We start from the raw sequence: 25278 nt of genomic DNA on the forward strand, positions 1-25278 counted from the left end.
TTCTCTTGTGGAAGTTGAAAGTAGCTAAGCCAGACAGCTCAGTTTCCAAGAGCAAATTTCTTTTTCATTTTACTCCTCTACCTCTGAGAGAGAAAGCATCCCTCAGAAAGCTGAAGTCTTTTTTCCCCGCTCCTCTTAGTACAATAGGTTAAAGCTACAAGGTTAAGAAATGGCACCATGAATGCCTTTCCTTACAATGGATCTTCGAGCAGACAGTGTTCAAACCATCCTCAGGAAGAAAAAAAAAGCATGGATTACTAATATTTGCCTAATGTGAATTTCTGTTTATGGCATGAACACCAATGCAGAGCTCTTTCTTCACTGAATAGGCGGGGGGATGACACACAGAGGCTGTTCACAAAGGCTGACATTAGGCACAGGAAGCTAATCTCCTTAGGCTGCCTTTAAAGTTAGTGGCACTAGAATGGATGACTCAGAGAAGGAACAGCTGAATTTAGGTGCTCTCACTTGCCTGCTGGAAGGCTGTAGACAAACTAGTCTAACTGAAGTTGTGAGTGTATCTTTTAATGACCGTACCCGAACCGTATGTCTTTAAATATGCTCACTATTTTGATCCATGGCGGTGCACTCACACACTTTGCCAGGTGGATGTGTTCCATCTGTCTTTTTATTCAATGGCATATCACAAGCATCAGCTTGAATGGTAAATCTGCGATAGAGTTAGCCATGGTTTATTATTTCTGTTAATAGTCTATGAAAGATCAGTGATGTGAAAAAGTGCCACGAAATTATTCAGACTAATAAAGGATAGAGGAGAAGACCAGGGGGGAACTTGTAAGAAGCACAACAGGCATCAGCTAACATTTTGATCCACAGTCACATATGTAAAATAATTTGAAGGATTAGGAGCCAAAGTTCTGCAAATTGTCACCATAACCACAGCTGGAATTAAGGGTCAACCAGTACCATAGGTATGATTGCACACACTGGGGTTTTCTGTGCATTAATCAATGTAATATTTAATTCCTGTGAATCTTGGCTGCTAATGCAGAACGGGGGAGATTCTGGAGTGCTTGTGGTGTAGAAGCCAGAGAGGTCATCAAGTGCACAAGGACAGGAACGCGGCATAAATAGGAGACGCTGTGCTTGCTTCATTTATGATGACTGTCTCATTATACAGCTCAATATACAATTGGCTGGTACACGCCTTATTTACCTGTGGGGTTTTGTTTGTTTTTGTTTTCCTAGAAGTTCTTTTAAAGTAAGCATCTTACAGTCCTGAATAGCATGCAGTGTTCTGTCATTATGCACGTCTTAGAAAAACCTGCATCCCAGCCCTTTTGTTAGTCCCAGACAATGTAGGAAAATTCTGTTAACAGGAGTCATGTTCTGTCGACGTGGGCTTGTGTGCTTCCACACATAACCAGTTTGTAGACTGATAAACCCCAGGTTTGTGTTAGAAGAATAGAACCGCTTTTGCATTTTCCACTCAGCGTTGGCATGCAATGGCCACAGTTTTGAGCTCAGCTAGTTGGAATTTCCAGAAGTTCATTCCCCTCCCTTGGCAGCCCTGTTTTGATTGAGAATGACTTTTGTTTTGGCTGGAAGATGTGTAAGCAGATGAGCAGACATTGCCGAGAAAGATGAGTTGTTCTGGGACACCTTACTTTGCAGAGAGGACCACAGGACAAGGGAGATACCAAGCTTGTCTCTGAAGGCTGGACCAGCCAAAGCCACCGTTTATTAGTGTCAGCAAGGACAGTGCAGTGACAAAAGGGAAGGAGGCTCCAGTCAGTACTTTATGGCTTCTTCTCCCCCCATTTCATGCTTTTTCTCTCCTGGGATTTGCTCCACTTCGTTTCCACCTGCCACCTTGCTGACAGAACTTGTCTAGCTCTGCACCACAGCCTCTATCAGATGGTAAATACTTGCCTTATTAAGAGCACTTTCTGATTAAAAAAAATCTCCATTGCACTGTCCTGGTCCTTAGAAGCATACTCAGTTCTTTCCTGAGCAGGACAACATTTCTTCTTGCTGCTGTGCAGATGCAAAAGTGTAACTCTCTGAGGCAGAAAAGCAGACGATAGAACAAATTCCTTAGTGTCCCCTGCAGAGATACAGCAGCCAGAGAACAATGCACCTGTGTGGAGCTTTTGCAACATGTATTTGAGCATAAATATGTGATTAATGAGCACCATTTTTATATTATCTTGTCTGGGAACCATTTTTTGTGCCTTGCTGGAGAAGTAGCTCTTCCTGCTGATATCTTCAGATACTGGATCGATGGGTGGCAAATGCAAACAGGCAAAGCAATCCTTTCTGTAGTCCCCTTTCCACCATGAGCTATGAGTTCTCAGCTCCCTGCCAGAGTTGCAGCTTTTCCTAGCATGGATCCCCTGCTTGTGTTTCTAACACAAAAAAGGAAAGTGAAAGCATGATGGAAAACTGCTTTGGCATAAGTAATAAAAGAAAGTTGACTCTGACTTATGATTTCTGCTTAAGCGGAGCTATAGCTGTACATAATAATTCCAAGATGATGAGTTAGAGTTGAATGCAGAAAGAGTGATAGTTGGTAGGTGGCTTCTATCTCATCTTAATCTGACTTAAATCAAACTTAAGTGATGTAGTCTTTGCAGGAGCCCAAACATTGCATTTTCCTGTGCTCAGCTGATCAGTGAATATCTCAGAAGTTACAGTCCCTGGTCATTCACTGCAGTATCTGCCCATTCTTTTTGCTTCTGAATTTTCCTTCCATAGTAGACCGGAATTCCCATTTCATGCTTTTTATGCCTCTGTGATATAAACACAGAAGAAATGAGCAACCAGAGTTAACTGGGGTGGCCTGAAAAGCAAAGGACGGGACCTCTAGATGTTAAAAAGAAAGATGTGCTAGTGTGAAAGAGGAGAGGGACAGAAATGGGGAAGTTGACCTGAAGGTGGAAACTCAGGGGAGTGTGAGCACTCAGGGGCTGTGTCAGGCTCTCCTAATGCTGAAGTTTCTCTGGGCTCCTGTGGGGCTCATGGTGTCAGAAAGTTCTTCAAGAGCCACCGAGTGCCTGTCCTTCAGATCTTCTGACTGCAGTTACCACAAGCAAGCGCAGTGCAGGAATAGGCATTGAACTGTGCAGGTGCTCAGTGTGTGACGTGTGCGGTCAGCTGGCATAGCTTTGTGGCACGCATGTGGCCTGATTGAGCAGCAGCCTGAAGAACATCATACAGACTTCTCTTACTGAAAAGAAGATGCACCAGGCAGATACATGTTTGAAAGAAAGCAATTAGGCAAAGCAGCAATTGTAGCACCGTCATATACATATCTATTCATATGTGAATAATGGCATCAGTAACTCTAGCTGTCTTTTGTGAAATTATGCTCCTTTTATATTTTATTAGCTAATAACTTTCTGACAACTGAGTCATCAAATTACAATAAAGTAATAGTGAAATATTTTTAACAGTGAATATTTTAGCCAGTGTCTGACAGTTATGTACTCACTCACTTTCATTGGAAAGATTATTTAGGTAAGAACAAGGAACATATCCACTGAAGAAAGAAATACAGGCATGTCTGTCATTCTGGAAGAACCTGAAAGCAACGGGAAGTATAGGGGAAGGAGAGATAAAACGGGATAGACTTAGAAAATAGAGTATCGCAGTAGCGTTAGCTGCCAATACTGTGTATGTAAATTCTATTCCCCATTTTTGTTCTTAATGGCATACAGCAAATCAAAGGATCCAGTTAGTTTTGAAAACATTAAACTCAAAACTGTAATGACCACTATTGTCAGTTGTTAGGTGCTTGAATAATTTGAAGTCTAGTGGCAGACAAACAAAAAAGGTAAGAAGTAACATATCTAAATATTAATTTTGGCATACGTTTCAGTGTGCTTGTTGTTATTGCACATATTTATTCTTTTTGCTCATACCTATCCCATACAGAAAACCTTTTGCCATCGTTGTTTCTGAAAAGTGATTCAGGTCACATTGCTAGTTCAAGTTCATGTTTGGTCATTTGCTCACATTATTAAATGCTGGTCTTTATTAATTAAGATGTTTTAAAACATGGTTTGCTTAGTATATTTGGGAATGCTTTGAAACGTCCTAAAACCTAACCGTTGTCCTTAGCTTCTAGATGTGTAATTCTTCAGTACACTGCTAAAAAACAATTAAATACTCAGGCCATGGGACAAAGAAGAAACTGGGTTCAGGGCCCTACCGCTGAGTCAGCACATGACTTGGAGCCGTGTTTTGGCACTTGAATGGAATGGCACCTCAGTTGGTGCGGCGCTCGTGCCAGGGAGGTTGCCTCCCTCTCAAAGAGCCGCCATGCACAAATAAGCACGAACAAGGACTTTGGCCATTAATGTTTCTGCCCCGTGAGCAAAAAGAAGTTTGGGGTTTGGTTTGTTTGTTTGTTTTCTTTTCCAAAGCATGTTCTGATCTTTTGATGGCGAGTGCTTTACAAATACCAAATATGATGACATGCTTCCCAAGTAAGCAAGTAAATAAGCTCAGTAATGATAGCCCTGGCCTAGCATGCCATTACTCTGGGCACTGTACAGTCGTAACGAAGAACAGCAGTTGCTCTGAAATACTACAAAATTAAGGGACGGGAGGACAGAGAGATGTAGCAAAAAGTTAGTTTCCAGGAAGGATGGGATTGTAGCAGTCAGCCTGAAAAGCACTTGCCTTGGCATACTGGTTATCTAACCACCATTGTCATTGACAATGCAGAAAAGGACAATTTCGAGGTCAGATGAAGGGAGAGATTAAAATTTAGCTCAGCGAATGTTCTCAGGGGCCTTTCCTTGCACATACAGTGTCATTAGCAAAATCCAGGAGAGTCAATAATGTTGCCACAGTCCGTAAAGGTGGTGAAATGGTTGGACCTTGCACTATGCCACAAAATATTGCAGCTAATGAAAGTCCGATGCCTTCTGTACCAAGATGAATATTTTGTGTGAAAAGGGACTCCTCCATTGGCAGTGTGAGTGGCTGCCTCCTAAGAAGCTGATCATGCTTTCCCTAATCTCTTTCCTTGGTGCGCTGCTTGGAGAAGTAGAGTAACCGCAGAGTCAGCATAAAGCTTCACCTAGGTCTTTACTCCATTCGTTGGTGCACTAGTTACTAATAACTTAGTACAACCAGGTTTTGTGCATCTGAGCAATTACAGTGCCATTCATGTGGTTTTATATAGCTACTGGGCCACAAGAGGAATGACCTGAACAACTCTTTTCTTTTATAGGAGTTAATAACTTTTGCATTTCCTTACCACCTCCAGATGCAGGACATCAGTGAAATTAAACAAAATTGCAGACCTCCTAAAGGTCTACAGGGAGCTCAAGAAATTGTCCAGTGTTATTCATGGGTCAGTGTTATTGAAATGGTATGACTTTACAGCCTTTTTGAAAAAAATGTATTTACACTATCTTAAAACTGGAATTTAAGCTTTCTTTCTTTTTTTTTTTTTAATGGAAAAGGCCACTGAGTAATTTATATAAATTTACTAAGACAATTTCAGCAAACTAATACTGTCTAGGTTCAAAATATATAAGGATTATTAAAGCACTGTATTGTGTAAAACTGAGGGGAACTGAAGGAACTGTTCTTCTGTTACAGATTTTAGTAAGAGCCGTGATTGTCTTTTGTTATTTAGCTTGCTGTTGTGCCTGCAGGCCTTCCTAAACACTTATTTTACAGACACACTATAAAGAGGCATTATAGCTCACAGCCTTGGTTGTGACAGGGTGAAACACTTTGGTGAACATCCCTGAGGGACCAGGGAAAGAGTAACAGGAAAGGTCTCTTACTGCAGCCTGCGTTGGAGTCTGTTTACCCAATAGTTTAACATTCTTGTCAGAAAGGCTTTATTTAGAGTGTCTGAAGAACTGTATATCTTTAATTTTCCTTTATATTAAAGGCTGTTTCTTGCATAGGAAGAGGTGGGGGAAGTCATGTGTAAGGAAGGGGGTGGCCGTTCCTTCCCAGGGAGTACAGGGGAGCAGCCCTCAGACTGCGAGGTGGGAGGATGGAGGGGAGCAAGGACAACACAGTGAAGACCTGGAGCCCCAGTCCTCATCTCTGGTGGCCAAAACTGTCCTGGGGACTGGACAATAGTGCAGAGGTTGCCGCAACTCAGGAAATCAGGGAATTTGTTGAAATCAAACTGGACAGTAAGGAATCACCCTGCAAGGACACAGTGAGCAAGGGGAGTCTTGTACAGCCTTCACCTTTCTTTCTGCTGGACTTACTCACTGGAGGTTGCTCAGTACTGTCTGACTTTCTAAAGTTGAAACACCTTTTGGTCTTTCTTGGAAAAGTCACTTTATGGAAGAGGTTCAGGCAAATCTACCTCAGAGCCCTAGTGTACTGGGTCTGGCTGAGGTGGAGGTGACAACATCTAGCTGACTTGGAGTCCCACCACAGCAGGTAGCAAACCAGAAGAGAGAATAACATCTTCACTAGAGACTCACATTTTCTTGCTTGAAACATAGCTAATGCTGAAACAAACCAAAAGCCTGGCATACAATATGTATACTTTCTAAAAGTAGGTACATGAGGTCACAATTTTCTTTCTTTTTCCCCTTTGCAGAGTTTCTAAAGAATTTGGATTTTTTGTGGGTGGGCCCATCATGCAAGGCAAGGCAGTGCTGTGAGAGCCAGGGGTGAAAGCTGAACGACTGCAACAGGAGGAGAATTTTCAGACCTGATGGGTTTAAAGTTATTGGGGGACTCAATTAATCTTTTCTATTTTAATTAATTAATTTTGTAGTATTCTAGTGAAGGTCAATGGCTGACTAATGCTTTGGACAAAGGATGCTTTTGTTAGAGACATGTTTATTTGGAAATAAAAACATGCCAGTATTAAATGTATTTTGAGACACTGACACCCTGCCCCTTGACCAACATTGCTGGCGTAGGCAGACTGCCGACCCCCGACCCCCTGCCACTCTGCCCCTTGACCGACATCAGCAACATAGGCAGTATCCATGTGAGGTGTGATCCTCTCAAATCACACTGCTATTGTTGAAGCCAAGGGGCAGTGCGACTCTTACCCACATTCAAAAGGCATTTATGTGACTGGTTGTTGCTGCCAGATGACCTGGACACCAAGTGTCCTTGGCTGTCCACCAGGCCATGCCATCACTTACGATGCCATGTTTGCTATTGGTGATCAGCTGGGTTTCAGTACGGGCACTGTGTTGCTCATCTTTCCTATGCCTCAATAAGGCTTTATTTTATAACGCATTGTCAGATTCCATCACTGTTCAGACCGCAGACACTCAGCAGATAATCTGGAAAAAAACGTGGGGCAGTGTGTTTGGCATCAGAAACACAGGGAAATATCGTGGTGCCCAATGTGGCTTCTCCTCTCCCTGTTTGATTTCTAGCTGCCGTGTCTTGATCATCTCAGTGCTGAAGAGCTGTAGCCCCTCTTCCTAAATGGTAACAGTAGAAAAAACAGTAGAGCTGGGACATACATGCTCTGTTTGATACCCTTCTTCACCTCCCAGCAGCAGCATTCCTCATATTTGCTCTGTGAAGAATCAATAGTTTAAAAATAGAAATGAGGGAAGGAAGAAGAAAGAAGAAACCTTCTGAGACCAGCTTCACCCATAATTTTCAAAAGCTTGGTTTATTTTTAGAATCTTTACTTTCCTGGTGACATTATCACAGGAGTCCTAGTTGATGTCAATAAGTGTGTTTTTATATCATTGTAACTGACTTAACTCTGTTTTTGTTCATCTCCTCTTCTCTCCCAGTGGAGTTTTTATACTGTGATTTGGCTTCCATGAAGTCTATACGGCAATTTGTGCAGCGGTTTAGAGCAAAGAATTGTCCACTCCATGTCCTGGTGAATAATGGTGAGTTCTGTTTTTTTCTTCACATATCTGCAAGTGTATATGTGGCAAATGGGGCTCTCATCTATGGCTTCACATTTCAAATAGATTATCTGAATCATATGGCAGGTTACAATATGGCTGCATCAACAGGGATGTCTTTCTAGGTGTTAAATTGTATTTTTTGAGACATTGTCAGCTGAGCAGACTGAACACTTCAGTGCCACCCCTGCTCATGATGTTATTGCAAGTCTTGTTCCTTTGCTCTCCAGCACTAAAAATCATGTGACTGCACGAGCATCTGAGCATCCCTAATTAAAAAAACAAAAAGGAAAGCTGTATGTTATGTCTGTAGAAAACCTGTCCTTTTGCCTTTATTTATTTTTTTCCTCTTATATTTTTCCTGTTTGAACACATGCATTTACTGTGACTGCCTGGGGAGCTGGGTTGGGGGTGCTTAATCCATCTGAAATATAATCTAGCAAATTATCCAGCGACCTCAGAGCAGTCACTGCTTAGATCAAGGTGCTGCTGCAAACTTGTCCATAAAGCTGCATCCTCAGTGGTCAGAGAACAAATTAAAAGGATAACATTTGTCTTGCATTCATACAGTTATCAAATAAATCTCATTACTCTTAGGGATTTTAACTTTTGTTATTCACATACTTGCTGTCTAATTATGTTTTATAGCCACAGTATTTTTGGAAACCAGCCCATGCAATAATTTTCCTCCAAAATCCCTGCTTGCTCTGAATGCTCTGTCCTAAAGGGGAATTTTCACCTGTCTATTTAACGAGGGGAAAAACCCGCCAGCAACAATTTAGGCTTGGTTTAGGAATTTTCTGCTGTTATATGCTGCTGTTCTTGTTTTCCCAATTATTTGCATATATTTTTATTGAGACATCCCAAAGAACATTCTCTGTTCTCCTTTGCAGCCTTAAGTCCCAGTCAGGGCAAATGTGCTGTAAATAAATGGGTTTGTTACATTTGTTGATGCCTTAAAGAGCTCTCAGTAACACAAGCAAATATTGCAATAAAGATTCAAAAGTATTTTATTTCCTGATTGATATGAAACATTTATGAAATGTTCAATTAAATGTTCATTTTTATTTGATTAGTCAAAAAAGCCTACCATTATTATTTTAATTGTGCAATAATTAAAGGTAGTGGGTATTTAATCCTTATTAGAAAATCTTTCCAGTTTTACCTGCCTTTTAAAGATGCAGAATACAAACTGTTAAACAGATGGGAAAGACACTACTTGAAAAAACAACATTTTGTAGAAAAAAAATGTTTTGAGTTCTATGCACCTGTCACGCATCCCCTGCCCTCCACCGGTTTTCTGCACAAGCAAAGGCAGGACTGTGGCAGCAGGGGCCTGGGGGCAGCTTGGAAGAGAAAGGATGGGTCTGAAGCAACAGCACAGCTGGGAAGCCCTCTTGAATAAAGGATTTTGTTCTGCCCTAGCTGGTGTTGAAGCAGGATGGATGAAAATTGTGGTTAATATGTCAAGAAACAAAGTTATATGGAAATAGATGTCCTAATGTCCCTATTACAATACGAGACCAAAGACTGTAGGCCCAAAGCTTCTTTGAAGAAAAAAGCTTGAGACTAATACTTGCCTGAATCAGTCTATATTTTCGTGACCTGCAAGAAGGACATTTAATTTCACTTACTCTTGGTCACCAAATACAATTGGCAAGAGAAATCTGTTGGTTGAGAAAATCCAGTTAGAAACTACAATGAAATGAATGGTCCAGCTCTGCTTTTTGCTGAATCTTTAACAGGATCGTGTCCAAAGCTGCTGTAAAGACTCCTGTACAATTAGGTTAGTCTTTGACCGTTATCTGGCAGGTCACCAGCCTTCACTTCTGAAAGCTCTTTCCTGCATTTGTTTTCTTCAGTCCTTTTTGTTTGCTCTTGTAAATAATCTGTAGCGTTTAGTTTTGTTACTAGTTCTGTAGTGAAAGCCCAAGTGATTTCTTGGTACACAAGAGGAAAATGAACACACCTAATGGAGGAGAAATGGCCTAATGCAACAACCTTGAACAGCTTCTCTTGGCTTTCTGTCAGTGTTGAGCACATCCAAGACAAATGCTGACATTTGAGCTAACTGGTAGGCTTTTCCTTTTCCCTTCCCCTTCCTCTTTCCTTTTTTTGTCATTTTTTTCACTGTAATGCAATGTGCTAAGCAGGAAGATTCAGTCCATAATGGACTGCAGGGCTGGAGGCACTACTTACTCAAAAGCCTCATCACTGTTGCCACCTCCAGTGCCTTCACCTCATGATCCCCTGGATGCAAGCTTGGGTGCCTGGAAGAGGAGAATGACTGCAATGTTTAAATGTCTCATGGGAATGAGTTGTTGGGGACGTTGTCAGTAAGTGTGTACACTTTCTGCCAGAAAACTCTGTTGTCAATAGGAAGGCATTTTGCCTGAGCATTAGATGTCTTGCAGGACACTTCGTGATGACGTGGTAGATTTTCTTATGTCTCAGTCTATGTATCTAGAATAGTAGCTTTCTTAGTATCACCTAGTACTTTCATATTTCTTACAGATCTTGAAACTCTAGCATTCTTGACATGAAGAGGCAGTTTTATTTTGTAGCATATGGGGAAGAGCCTGTGGGCCAGGGCATCCGCACAATGCATTTGTAGGCAGTCATATGCTTTTAAGAGTCTGACCCACAGTCTGTTGGGGCTAATGGAAAGTCTCCATTAGGTTTTGAAAATTGGATTTTGTGTGGGTCGTGTGACTTCTGAATCAGACCATCGGCAACCGAGTAAGAATTTTCCTCTCTATCTTCATAGGACCAAGCATTTTATTGTCAAGGACTGTACCCTTTTTTACGTTTAATGTAAAAATGCCAAGAACTGTTACACTGCATTTTTTCCCACTAAATTAGTAGTATTTAATTGTTTTAAATCAAAACCTTTTAAATTGAGTGATATAATCATGTCTATATGTTAGTGATCTTTTCATATCTTATCTCCATGAATATGTATGCTGTATGTGTGTGAAGGTATATGGTATTTGTGGTGGGCTTGTGTGAACCTATCAAAACCCCAAACATTTCAAGATGAATTGAAGAAAGTTCTAACTTTATACAATAATGCAAACTATGAAATTAACATTGAAATATTATTAAAGACAGGTGATTTGGCATGAATTATTGTGCTAGGTAAATAATCAATACTCTGTTCCTGACCTAAGACCATTATGAAATTTAGCAATTTTCCAGGTCACTGGTGATTTTCTGAAAAAAATGTATCTCCATCACTGGCCTAGCTCAAGTATCTAATTGGAAATTAAATTAATACTAAAATCCTGAGTTTCAAAGTATTATCCTAGAGCTAGACACACAGGTCCCACAAAAAATTCAGTAAGGTTTAGGTATGCAACTAATTCAGGCACTTGTCTTAAATGAACATTTAGGGCGTTCAAAATGGAGATTAGTGCACTAGAGTCACCTCTTCTCTTTTTGTTATAGCTGATTTTAGCATATACATTTAACTTTCTAATTTCTAATCGAGAAGGAAAAATTTGGTTGAATGCACACATTATTTCAGCTAACAAATAAAGGCCTGTTGTTCCATTACTATGCTTTCTGCATCGGTAATGTGCGTGCTCAGCTCTTGGTTTTTAAAATAAACAAAACATATTAAAGATGCAAATAGACTATTACATAAACATTTTTTTAAAAATATAATGTGCTAGTGCTGAAAAGAGAAAATGCTATGACACTGAACACAAATTCATTTTCTGTGAAAAAAAACAGTAAGCTAAATATCTGAACCATGAGCCACTGAAAGATGGATGCAGTACAAGTAGTTTAGAAAACTTAGTCTGACAGGTCAGAAGAATATGTCTTCTAGTCCGCTAATTAGCAATTGGGTGCCAATTTTTTGTTTTTGTTTTTGAAAAGAACTGTGTCTTTGTACAGTTGAAAAGCATTTAGCAAATTACAGCATGTACACTAGTGTAATTATTTAATACATTCATTAAAATGGTATTGCTGTTAGACGCATTAGAAAGTCTGCTATCTTCCTGTGGTTGCAAATAGGACTGATAGTAAAACACTTCATAAAATTCCACGAGCACTAGTCACTGTTTCATGGCAGAGAGGTTTTTTCTAACTTGAAGTCAGTAATTTTTTCTGTGTGCTAGAAATGTTTCTCAGCACCTTGTAGTTAATGTTTTTACTTATACATTGTTTACAGTACTTAGTGATCTTAAAACTAAGAGAGCTAACACCAATATCACAATATCTTTACTGATAACAGAATACCTATGGATACCACACATGCACTACCTCATGTCTAACTCATTAGTTTCTAACTCATTAACAATGTCTAACTACCTTCTCTGTTGCAGTTCATTGAGTGGTTTCTGATTTTGGCTGCAGGTTTGGAAAGGAGGGGGAGAAAATGACGAGGACATTTAGTATATTTCCTAGCATGCACAGAAACACAAAAAAAAGAACTTAGAGATTTGAGGATATTATTAGCCTATTGTAGACAGATTACAGCTAATATATTTCAGGTTGAAGCCTATATAAGCCAAATTAAAATCAATATTTCTGAACTGCTGGCTAATTCAGATGTTCATATTTCGTACTTCGTGGATCATCTGAGAAATCTCAGTCTTTTGATGGAATGAATGTCTCTATAAGCTTCCCTCTTTAGTTTTTAGGGTACAATAAAAAGCTGTATCAGTAGGTAAATATGTGAAATATATATTTTTTGTGTTACCTACACACAGTTCAGCCATGTGCAGTCCGGCCATAATCCTTTGCAGGGAGCCATTTGAGTAGTGCTGTGGATGCTACTGTGGTTGAACACATAGAATCATAGAATCATAGAATGGTTTAGGTTGGAAAAGACCTTGAAGATCATCAAGTTCCAACCCCCCTGCCATAGGCAGGGACACCTTCCACTAGACCAGGTTGCCCAAGGCCACGTCCAGCCTGGCCTTGAACACCTCCAGGGATGGGGCCTCAACAGCCTCTCTGGGCAACCTGTTCTAGTGCCTTACCACCCTCAAAGTGAAAAACTTCTTCCTAGTGTTCGATCTGAACCTGCCTGAACATATTAAATTATTCTCGTGTTTGAATACTCACAGGATCAGATCTTCAGAAGAAGTGTGAGATTTGAGGGGTGGAAACAAGTGGATATATCAAATACAAACAATTTTATAGGTACCTACCTATTCACAGGTATTGCTGATTAGTTGGGTTTAACAATAGTTACTTACATTATCACAGTGGGATCTACGAAAAGATCCTGTCCCACTGGATTAAGTAAGAGCCAGCTCCCCACTCTGTAGCAGCTGCAGGCTGTAAAAGGAAAAGGAGAGAAACCCCAGAGAAGTGGAAATTCACTGGAGAAGGCCTTGAAGGAAAGTTAGTGAGGAGGGTTGCTGTTGGCTCCAATAGAACTTGGATTTCATCAAAAAGAATGCTTCTCCTCCAGCCACACAGAAAGGCTGTAGTGAACTCAGGATCTGATGTCTCATGAATCTTGTTCCAGTGTCTTGATTACAGCATCATGTTTCATCTTTCTCCTTCTGTGAAGACAAACTAGAGCAATACATAAGCAAAGCTGAGATGGAAAAAGTGTAGAGGGAGAAAGAGAGAGAAGGACAAGCAGAAGGGCAAGTGGCCTATATGTAATGGATGATAGATACTAGACATTGTGGAAGAGCTGGGCCTTTGGGAGATGTTTAGAGCTGGAAAAGGTAACTTGAGGTGCTGGGGGAGGGATTGACTTAAAATGGATATTCCATGGATGATAGGCAAAACTAGAAGATTCACAGGGGCGCTAACATGCAGCATTGATGTGCTATGAAATTAGAAGATACTCTCAAACACATATTTTTTGAAGAAACTCAGTGCATGGCAGATGCCGTTTACTCAGACTTTTCAGAAGAGGTCATCTTTATAAGAGATGTGACTGGAACACACTGGCTGATCACACACTGTTCTTTACAGGTATTAGTCGCCTTGGGTACTGGAAGTAACTGGTCTGGGCACGTGTGTCAGAGCACCGTGATACTGCTGACAGTATCCAACCCAGCTTGTTCAGAGCAACCAAGGATTGAGCAATGCCATCATTTACCTAGTGTCCAGATTTTTAGCAGCAGTCATCAGCTAGAGATTTTCTTATACTTGAATAGCATTGTTGTCTGCCAGAATGATAAGTATCCTATATAAAGATATCATATTTTGTATAAAAGGTTTATTTATTAGAAGAACTAATAAGTTAGAAGACTAACTTTAGGCTACTTCTGACTTTCAAACTATAAGAATTTCATTCATGAAAATCCTGACTTTTGTTTGATACTATCTTTGTCTTTCTAATTATTTCCAAAGCTTTTTTTGTGTCTGTGACATCAAACACTTTGTGAAGAGGGAAATATCTCTGTCTCCACATGCTGCAGGTTCTTGACCCATTTGCTTTTATGTCCTGAATGTGAATGTTTTATCAGTGGAAGACAGATACAAAATTAAGCTATTGATGGATTAGGAAACCCAACCGGTTCTACTTAAGTGTGTGGAACATTTGCCACTGGCTTTCCTGAGAGGCAGGAGTGAGCCATGTTTTATTCTTATCTAATCCTTTCATAGCTTATAGGTAAAAATATTTTTTATACAAATCGCAAAACAAGATGCTTTACTTCTAAGAGAATTTCCTATTGAATTAGAAAGCTGTGACTGACTTTCCTATTTTCTGACTGTGAGTGGGATAACTCACCATTGTGCCAACCGAACACTTACTGAGCATATTTTTAGGAAACAAAGTTGTTTGGTTGTTTTTTTTTTTTTTTTTTTCCAGCCAGATCCAATTATGAATGCTCTGATTTATTTTAGTGTGAAAACAAAACCTCAGTTGTGCACCATATTTTCTTTTTTTTAACAGATGCATTTTCCAGGGAACTAGCCTGTGCTTTGTATGTTCCCTTTGTAGCAGCATGACACTGAATCAGAAAGTGAATCTGTTCTTAAGGAGGTGTTGCAGCCTGTTCAGTCTTGTGCTGAACCTAACAAGATTTGGTTGTTGTTGTCATAACCCTTGAATGTGAATTCTCTGTGTTTTCTTTCTTTTTTTTTTTCTTTAACCTACTGATCAACTAAGAGCTTGTCTTTAGTGGAAAGATGCATTGCTTTATCTTCTTTGGCACAGTCCACTAATACAATCCACTTCTCCCTTGGAGCATTATAGGTGGGTCTGGGAGCGCTAGCAGTAGACATTACTCAATTTTCAGTTCTTTACTAGTTAGCCAAACTATGAATGTTTGGCCTAAGAGTTTCCATGCCAAGCATTTGCCTAAGGATAATTTATTTTTATTTAGTTTTTTTGTAATGCCAGATAAAAGAGTTCCAAGAGTTTCCAAGAACGATAAGAAAACATCTTGGGGTGGTTTTGTTTGTTTATTTTTTTTAATGTCAAAAATGATGGCAAGATTCTTCAGAAAGGCTCTGGTGTTATCACACTTTGGAATGGGGACTTGAATACAGGCAAGATGCTGCCTTTGTGTCAGAAGCAGATGCTCCTTCACCATCCATGGAATATTCCCATGCTGGGTTGAGTCAGAAGCCTGTTAAGCGTTGCAGTTTGAAACCCATCTTTTACATTTTAATCGCTAAAAATGTTGCCTGTACCAAGCATGTCCTGAGTCGAGACTGACCAGGTCTTTCTGCTGGAGTCACAACGCCAAGCCGTGGTGGGAAGTACTGCGTGCAGGCAAAGGCTCCCGCAGCGAGGCTGGCCCTAGTGTCCCCTCTGCTCCCTGTGGCTACCTCTGAGCTGTGGTGCTGATGGGCAATATGGCTCACTTCAGGCTCCTTCTGGTCTCTCCACTGTCCAGACTGGGGGCCTGGGTCCTCCGTGATCTCCGTGATGAGTTTCTATCCCATGAAAAGCAGACTACAGGGTGGGGAGAGGTGGATGGGAAGTGATGGGTGTCTTGGTTTTACCTTGATATACAGTTAGAATGTGACTGTGGAGCTGGGACATGATTTCAGCACTCTCAGGACCTAAAGGTCTCATTGTACATGGCTGGTGAGCTGATGTAGGTGGTGACCTCAGTTGGCTAGTGATCACATCTCTCTGGAAGAGCTGACTTGCATTTTTAGGCATAGTGACAAAACCTGTAGTGTGGAAGAGGAAGAAGCCCAGTTTGAATGCAGGTGGAACAAGACCTTAACTTCAAAGAGAAGCAGATTTATACAAGAAGCCTTTTTGTGGAGAACTGACGTAAAAAAGAGGCGGTTGAGGCTGGGAGGTTGTAAGGGAGAGACAGCAGAAGGCGTGAAGAGCTGTTGTGGGGAAGCAGGACTGCCAGGTGGGAACCATTAGGATGGGGGAAAACTTGATGGCAATACATTTGATTTTGCTGATTGAAAGACTCTTTAACATAATTAATGTAGCATATATTCTTGTTCAATATCAGGAAATTCATAGGAGACCAAGTATGGGGGGGGAGAGGAAGCTGGGGTGGGTAGTGAGGACAAAGAGAGGCATTAGGCATGTTTGAACTATAAGGAGAGGTCTCAAGGTTTGCAAGTGCTTAGACACCACATAATTCAGGAGGACTGAGTCCTTATCTTCAGGTCTAAGGTCTCTGTTGTGCACAAACTGATTGAACCTTTTTTTTGCAGTGAGGGAATTCTTAAGTGATGTCTTTTTTTGTGAGTTTACTGACATTTAACAGAGATGAGAATTATCCCCCCCAGTGGGGATGTGATTGGAACCTTTCTCTTTCTGTCTGGCCATTGACTTCGACGTAACTTGTACAAATTCTCATCTACCCCTGTGTCACATCTTGTTGATTTTGAAGAGAGAATGGGGAAGCTGGTGTGTCCTGGTTAGAGGTAAAACAGAACCAATTTTGTTCAGTAACTTTGCTTCTTAGCTGGGCCTCTTCTAACTACTGAAATTAACTGCATATTGTGCAGACAATGTTCACTCTCTCAGAGTGATAAGACCAATGTTTATAGCTGATGCCCAGGCATGGTGTGCAGAGAGGGTCCTGCTTATTCTTACTGCTATAACAGCCAAGGCCAACCAACTTTGTTATTTGCCCCATTGGAGGGTCGGAAGCGGAAAAGCATAGTGGGGTCCCACCTGGGGAGGAACGGACAGGACAGGTGACCCAAAACTGACCCACAGGGTATTCCATCCCATCTGCCTCATGCTCAGTATAAAACCTGAGGGATCAAAGGGTCAGCGCTCTTCCTTCAATGGCCGACGTCTGAGGAGGACTCTGTTCGTCTGCCTGTGATCCCGATCCTGAATCCAGATCCGGAATCCAGTTCCCGTCCGTCACTGAGTCCAGCCTGGGACTGCCCCAGTGCCAGCCAGTGACGTGATTGTCATCTTGGGAGCTTGATACGGTTTTGTATATATTTTTCATTATTTCTTCTTATTTTATTATTAATATTTCATTAAAATAGTTTAGTTCCTTCTAAACTCATAAGTCTCTTTTTCCCTCCTCTGCCTCTCTTTTTGAAGAGGGGTAGAGGGGAGCATCTGTCGGTCCCATCTGGGGTCCCCCAGGTCCCCAGTAGCGGATTTTGGCCTAAACCATGACATGGTGGGAGCCTCAGAGCTGTGGATCGTGGTCCTGTAAGGAAAACAGCCTCAGAAGTGAGGGAAGGGCGAGCCAGACATGTGACTGGCAAATGCCTGCAGGATGCAGAGTGAGATCTCATGAGATTCAGACACAAAAGAGCTAGAGTGGCTGGGTAAGAAAATTAGGGAGAACGAACTTACTGTTTGCAGGGAAGCAGAGAGGCAGATGAAGCTGATATGCGTGTCTGGGGCTGAGCCTCTCCCCCTCTTCCCGCACATATGCTGTTCCTTGATAAGATCAGTGTTGGGTCACCAGCTTTTGAGGGTAGAGGAGGGAGGGGAGCGCAGCCCAGAGCTTTGGCTGGGAAGGGGCACACTGTTCTTGGCTTAGGCAGGGACGTGCGTTTTGGCCAGCATGGGGAGTTGTGAGGAAGCCAGCACGCCAAAATAGCAACGGGTGGTGCAGAGCCCCTTGCAAAGGAGCAGGAGACAGGAGCTAGTGGGAACTTGCTCAGTGCTGGAGCAGAGGCTCAGGCAGACTCCTGTGGAGGACCTTGTTCTGGGAAGAAGCAGGAGAGACTGAACCCGCTGGAGATTGCTTTCCTCTGCAGCTCAGGGCTCAGTCCCAATGCTGCCCTGCTCTCGGCAGCAGTTTAACAAACTGGTTTTCATGGTGTCTAGTCCCCTTCAGGGACTATCCATGCACGGGACACTGTCCTGTCACTGATGCCAGAGAGGCTGAATGCAGATGTCCTTGCAGATGTCCAAGAGGACCTAGAGCCCACACTACATTGGTGTGGACTCTAGGTGTCATCTAGGTGTCTTTATTACACCATGGGATAAAATTCCTTGCTTTGCTTCAGTGTCCTCCCAGCTTGCTTTAGAAAACTGTACATACATGTATACAGGACTTCAGAAGATATTAGTAAGTGCAAGAGTCTTAACTACCTCCACCAGTCCCTCTGGGGCAATAGGAAACAGGACCATAGCACTGGAGAGCTGTACCAAGCTTCATTTGTATTTTCGTCTTTTTCTTCTTAACTGTTTGGATTTTTGCCTTTTCAGCTTTCACATACTGTTAATCCAACTTCTGTGTGTGGTCCTGTCTAGACTCACAACGCTTTTCTGGGATACCGCTAGCACTGGGCTCCGTGTTACAGACCTACCTCAGCAAGCAGTGTTTCACAGCAGTGCTGTAAATTCACCTCTCTGCAGCCCAGAGGAGGCATACCTGTAAAAAGCAGTTATGTGGGTAAGGTTGTGTCTCCAGTAGGTGCTTCTGGGGCAATTCGTCTAATAAGGCATTGCACCTTCTTGTTGCTCACTAGCCAGGAGAGATCCACAGGACAGGCATACTCTGGGATAGCATAGCCCAACTGAATTAGGTGGCATGAGCAGTCTGGTATAGGCAGCCTACCCAGGGGATGCTGCTATACAGTTATCGAGATGTTCACTCTCCTATAGCTGTCCCTATTTAGGAGAGAGGTGGGCTATACTATTCTATAGCTAGATTGATCCACCCGTGCATCTTTTGGTGTAGGGGTGTGCAGGGCAGAGCAGTTTTGACCCTCTGTTAAGTGAGGTGGGTCACCCCTTGTGGCTGCAGTCATGGGATAAAATGCTGCGAAATGAGTCAGCTGCACCAGTACAAAGCCTGTATGGAGAAAAGGCTTTGTGCTTTTACTTGGAGTTACTGTCTCTATTAATTTTTCCCCTTGGGAACTTTTTTGGTACGATATGTATCTCTTCCTTGTAAATAGCAAGAATTGGGTGAATGTGATTATATAGGTTTGCCTCCTGCTGTGAAGGTGTTACACCTAAGTGTATGTGGCTGACCTCTTGCGTTGTCTGTCCAGCCTTTGGGTTGCTGGGTATAAAAAGACTTGCATGTGGCGTTGCTGCCTCCAAACCCTTTCCCCTGAGCCTGGCTGGGGTGGAAGACATTTTGTTCTGCATGTGAAAAGGAGATTTTAAATCTTTCTTTTGTAGTGACTTTGAGAGAACCACCTTTAAAAACCTCCAAGTAGCTCACTGCAAATAAATCTAGATGAGTGAAATACTTGTCTTTTTAAAGCTTTTAAAACATATTTTATGATGGAGCTGAAGGACGTCTTTGCAGTGGGAGGTACAGGAATTGCAGCAATGTTTACCATCATCTGCAGTACAGGCAGGCATGGTACAAATGCTCCTGTATAATCCAATAAAAATACGGTATGCCTGGCCTATAATATTTACAGCTGTCATGAACTTGTTGGTTATGCTGTGTGCACTATCAAATCCATTATGCTTTTAAAATCACATAAGACTAATTCATTGATGGATCCCAAACCAAGAGTTTCATTAGAAACTTTTATAGAAAGTCATGATAAATGACTGTCTACAATGACAGTTCTCGAGGTGTATTTGTTCTTTGAGAGAAAAATACGACTAGTCATAAAAGTAAAAAGGATAGATTTTTTTTTCACTATAGCTAATTAAAATGCATATAATTTGAACATATTACAACAAATACATAACTGCAGCACATTGGAATGTATTACTATATAAGAACAGTTGTTCATCACAGTTGCAGCAAAATATTTTCCTTATGCTAATTTATTTCTACTCTTGCAAAATCACACATTGGTGTGTCATTTAGACAGTTTTCTGCGTGCGTACTGTCAGTCTTTTGCTTGAATATTTCAATAACAGCTAATCAATTACAAAGTAAAAGCTCATGTTCAGCTTACTTACGAATTCATTTTCTAATGCCATGCTGACATTGACATTTTTTAAAATAAATCTTCTGGAAACAATCCAGCTAAATCAGAGGGAAAACGTATAAGAAAGTTGTATCAGAATTGAGGTCTTTGACATTAATCGTCTGCCACTTCAAATTTCGTATGCACTCCAAAAAACTGAGGAGACTGACTATTGGTAATTAAAATCAGAAAGATAGTAGGTTGTATGGATTCTGTACCAGAAGAATAAACAAAATCATTCTTAGTTTACAGTGAAGAAGTAAGGTAAAAAAAAAGGCATTTTTTAATGTTTCAAATAGTATTGTATTAATTGAAAGAATTAAAAATAGAAGCAGCTTTCATTCTTAGAGTTACCATTTGGGGCCCTTGAGTAAAGCTGATGACGTTTCTGGACAAAAGAAAATCAATAGCATGCCACTTTTAGTATCTACTGAATGTTAGGTAGTTAATAATTTAAAAAAGAGAGCTTGCTGCTACACTTACAAGGTGTTCCCTTTTGTCGGAGAAGCAGCCAGGTTCAGTTGCCTGTTGGGTATTCCTTTGCAGTGAATGAAAATGGCTTCTACTCAAATAAGAGAAACTGCCCTCAAATTACAGGGCAAGATTTTTTTAATAGCCTTGATATGAATCACCTCAAAGATGAGAGCCTTTAAAAAAAGAAAATCTTTCAAAAGTGTTTTGGATTAATATTATTTGACCAGCTCTTGAAGACGAAAAGGGAATTGTAGTAGCAGCAAATGAAGGCAGAGGTGATTGTGTCTGCTCAAGGACTTGCCCACAATTTCTGCTCAGAGGAAGCTCTTGAAGAATTAACAAAATAACTTTCAGGAATGTGTATCTTAACAGTTGTGCATTGCACGACTCTGTAAATTTTTTCCATCTCCTGACCTGAGCTCAGATCCATTTTCTGCTTCCAGGACGTGCAGCACAGATGGTGGCGACTAATTGGGGTGGAGGGCAGAGCCCCTGTGTGCTCTTGAAATCCTGTGCCTCTCTGGAGGTCAAGGGGGCAGATGCTGTAGCACAGGCATCCTTGGGGCTGATGAGAGCAGCGACAGCCTCCCTGGGATTGCCCGCTGGGCATGAGGCAAAGCTGAATGGCTGTAGCAGCCATCTACAGCACTTCAGACAGATTCCTCCATCCCTCCCCATCTGACTCAGCCGGCAGAAGTGTGTGTGTGCGTGGAGGGGGCTATAGCCCTGCAGCAGCCCTGGCAGATGCAGAAGCAGTATTTGGGGTTCACATCAGCTCTTCTGTGCCAGGGTTGTTTTATGTTGGCTGCCTTTTCTTGGGCGTGCATTTTACCGGTGTTGCTGCAGATAGACCTCTGGTAAACTGCTTCCTACTGCCTTTTCCAAGTGTCAGAGCTTTGGAGGGCAGGATGGGCCTCAGAGAGATGCAAATCGTTTCCTTGTACCAGCCCATGTGCTCAGAGATGTGGTGCTGTTCCCATCTGCCTTCTAACAACCCATGCTAAGCCCCATCTTTGCTAAAACTCGCACAGTAGCAGGCTGAGACTTGGTTGGGGAGACCGGGGTTTGTTGCCCTTCCCACCCTTTCCTTCTTCCCTGAAAACAAGAAAAAGTTGCAGCAGGACTTGTTTCACCTTTCTGTCTACCTGTAACCTTCACGCCAGTGTTCAGTCCCGGCTGCTGTTCTGGATGTCATTATATGCCGTATATGCAGATCATGGAGGAAATGGAAATCTGCTCCCAACTCTGAGCAGTTGTACCATGCATCAGAGGAAGCACTGCTGAGGAAGGAGGATACAACGGGACACGCAACCAGACACCCTCTAATTTGTGTCTTTCCGTTGTTAAAGTTAAGATTTGACATGCAGAGAAACCACACCCGGCAGCTGGGTTTTCACATCATTCTGAGGGATCTGGGAGACTGCCTGTAATGACAGAGAGAGATGACAGTCAGAGCTTTTGTAGACCCTGGTCATGCAATTTGTGTTGTGTTTCTTTCATCGTACCATCAGCCAGCATTGCTCATCTTCAGTCTTAAGGTCTCCATATGCAGGTACGCTGTGTTACACCTTTTGTTTGCTCTGTTGTCTTCTCTCATTTTTTTCCCTCACGCTGCTTCTCCAGTTGCTCCATTAAGCAATAAACAGCCATAGGTGAATCGCTACGGGTGTTGGCTGTGCTAAAAAGATCCTGAAAATATCTCCTCCTCAGCCTGAGCAGCAGTAATGAAGCAGTACTGTCAGGTGGTGGGACCCCCCCCAAAGAAGGAACGGTGCAGATGCACAGCATGTGCAATTTAAAACAGTAACGTAATATGCCATCATTGGGCTGACGTCAAGAAATTGAACGTTAAAGGCTTTTTAATGGACACATGAAGTAGCATGAGGGTGAAGCTGACATTCTCTCGTGTCTGTGAGCAGAGGTGGCCTTTCTGCTGTGTCCTATCCATGTATTTTAGAGAGAAGACAAATGGCCTGCAACATTATTATCCTTGAGCCACGTCCATCTACATTAAAATTACAAAGGGCAAGTCCACTTGTATGATAATTAAATTTTAATAAAATAAGAATAATTTATAACATTCAAGTTCACATCATAATTGAGTGGGATAGCTATGCCCCACATGGCCTCTATTTATGCATGAGCTCAGGATTCTCTGCAGGATGCTGAAATCAACTTTGTGTGCTAGGGATGTGGATACTTATTTTAGGCACTGTGTTTGAAAATTGTGGTTTGTAGAAATATATGCAAAAATATTGCCAAAATAAGCATTCAAAAAGGCATTTCAATATGCAGCTGCTTGTAAGCACAGTAATTAAGATGTATTGGGTAAATTTACTACATCTTTTCTCACCCACACCAGTGAGATAGAAGTTGCAGATTTCAGACGAAGACTCAACAGATCTTTAAACTCCAGCCAGGACTCAGCAGAAAGCCGTCTGGGAAAGCAGGTCTGCTGCTTAGCCTGGTCTTGTCTCCACTGCTCTGAGCTCTTTGATGGAGGGAATGTTGTTGGGATCACTCAGCTCCCACCTACTGTAGGTGGATTCATTATTGATGTGATTCTGCAGCATTGCATTCTGGCACAGCAGCAATGGGTTAACTCAACTTTTAATGTCTTCAAAACGCTTTTCACAAATGAACTCATTTATCCTCACAATCCTGCAGGGAGGGAGAGAGGGAGGGAGGGAGAGAGTCAGTTTACCTGTTTTCTGGATGAAGGAGCTGATGTGAGGGTTTCGACATATTTCTCAGCAGGAATCAATCAGTGTTGGCTTTACACTTTACATGCCATCTCCAATCACTCATTGCTCTAAATGCCATGTTTACACTCTGCAGCAGGAGATCCGTGCTCCTTCTAGCTTGCTCCTTCTCTGAAATAAATCAACAGGTTTTACTTCTACTTTCTCCTCCAGCTGGGGTGATGCTGGTCCCTGAAAGGAAGACAGAGGACGGGTTTGAGGAGCACTTCGGCTTGAACTACTTGGGACACTTCCTGTTGACTAACCTCCTCTTGGATACGCTGAAGCAATCAGGAACGCACAGTCACAATGCTAGGATCATCACTGTCTCATCAGCCACCCATTATGTAGGCAAATTGCACCTGAACGACTTACAAAGCAGGTACCGATCCATTTTTGGTATTCAGTGATCTGCAGTAATGGTGTGCAGATTAAACTCCAAGAGAATTGTTACTGAATACTGAATGTGGGGTTTTCTTCTTGCCTTTTTTTTTTTTTTTTTTTTTTAGTTAATGGTAGTTCTCAAGCAGTTGCTTAATATCTTTCAGGCCTGAACAAAGCTTGCAGCCTTCAGTCAAAGATACAAATAATTTATAAACTTGTAAACTGAGTCTTTTATTCTGAACCTTGAAAGCCTTGCTTTCTTTTCTGATGCTTACACTGTGGTGACAGTTGTGGTACAGAGCCTGGACTCCTCACTGCCTAATCAGAGAGACTCTCAATAATTGAGATGTTATCAAATGGCTTGGGCGAATGCTAATAGACTTCATCCTGAAATAAATGCATACGTAGCAGTCCTGATCCTGCCCTCAGATGGGCACAGACAGATGCCTGTAGCTGCTAGCTCCCTGCCCACTGAGCGTGGGGCTCCTGGCTTGGCTCTGGGGGGACAGCTAGCCCCACTTGCCCAGCTGCCTCACAGCTTCACCCAGCCCACACCTTGCCTGCTGCTCCTTCCTCCCTGGCAGCTCTGCCCGCTGGCCCGCACCTCCTGGCACACCGTCCTTCCTTCCTGCCGCCTCTGGCCTCTGCCTTGTACTGCACCGGTCCTGATGTCCCAGTCCCCAACCTCTGCCTCCCTCACAGCCCTTCTCCAGCTTCCCCACCCGCCTCCTGTCCCTGGGCTGTCTCATCCCTCCTGTCCCCGTGGTGCTTGCCCTCTCACACATCATCCTGGTGATTCACTGCAAAAGCTGGAGCCCTGGTTTTTGTCTGGGTCGCTCCCTGCACTTCCCTGAGAGCTTACTGAGACCCAAGTGCGTGGCCATCCTGGGGTTTTAACCCAGTAAGATGAGTTAAAATGCATGGTCGTACTCCGTCCGACTGCTTTCATTTAGGAAAACTGTGGGTGAATGTCTATGGGATATTTCTAATATTAGGAAGACATCAAATGATGTGGTAAATGTCTATGTTGTCATACAGCAACCATGCAGTGTTGTTTAGTTAATTGAGGAATGGGCAGGATAACTGAGATATAGATACATTTCAAAATTTCCCCATGCAGTCACGTGTGGCAATTACGCATTTACTAACAGATTCAAACAGAGCCTGTCTTGTGATGGGCTCCAGAGCATTTCTGCCTGCACAGAGCCAGTCTGAGTTCTGCATCATTTCCGTGGAGAAATTCCGTCTCTGTCCTTTGACAGGGACTTCGGCACTAGTTCAGAGGCACCTGGCCTGAGGTTTCATTTTGGAAAAAAGACTGAAATTAGAAGGCTGGGCTGTTTCCACTGCAGACGTTTTACATATGAATGCTGCATTAAGCGTGTCGAACTTTCTGTTTGACTTCTGATTACATACTACAGCATCGGTTTTATTACAGGCACATTGTTTAAACTCTGCAGGGTAGTCACAGTTTAATTTCTTGCTTGTAAAACAACCACAGGAAATTACTCTTACTCTTCACTTGATGTATGTATTCATTGTTTCTGGTGGACATGTGCTGGATGGCA

At 42.1% G+C, this 25278-nt stretch overlaps 1 protein-coding gene across 1 annotated transcript in view; it reads left to right on the top strand.

Moving 5' to 3' along the window:
• DHRSX (dehydrogenase/reductase X-linked) overlaps positions 1-25278 on the top strand; it is a gene marked incomplete at its 5' end in the record, with an annotated part of 141815 nt that overhangs the window by 70937 nt on the left and 45600 nt on the right. Inside the window, 2 exons of the mRNA XM_082491803.1 lie at positions 7722-7823; positions 23501-23708. Coding sequence (XP_082347929.1) covers positions 7722-7823; positions 23501-23708 — 310 coding nt within the window. The remainder of the gene's footprint in view (positions 1-7721; positions 7824-23500; positions 23709-25278) is intronic.

This window comes from Vanellus vanellus (assembly GCF_965231255.1).
Source record: "Vanellus vanellus genome assembly, chromosome: 1".
Lineage (NCBI taxonomy): Eukaryota > Metazoa > Chordata > Aves > Charadriiformes > Charadriidae > Vanellus > Vanellus vanellus.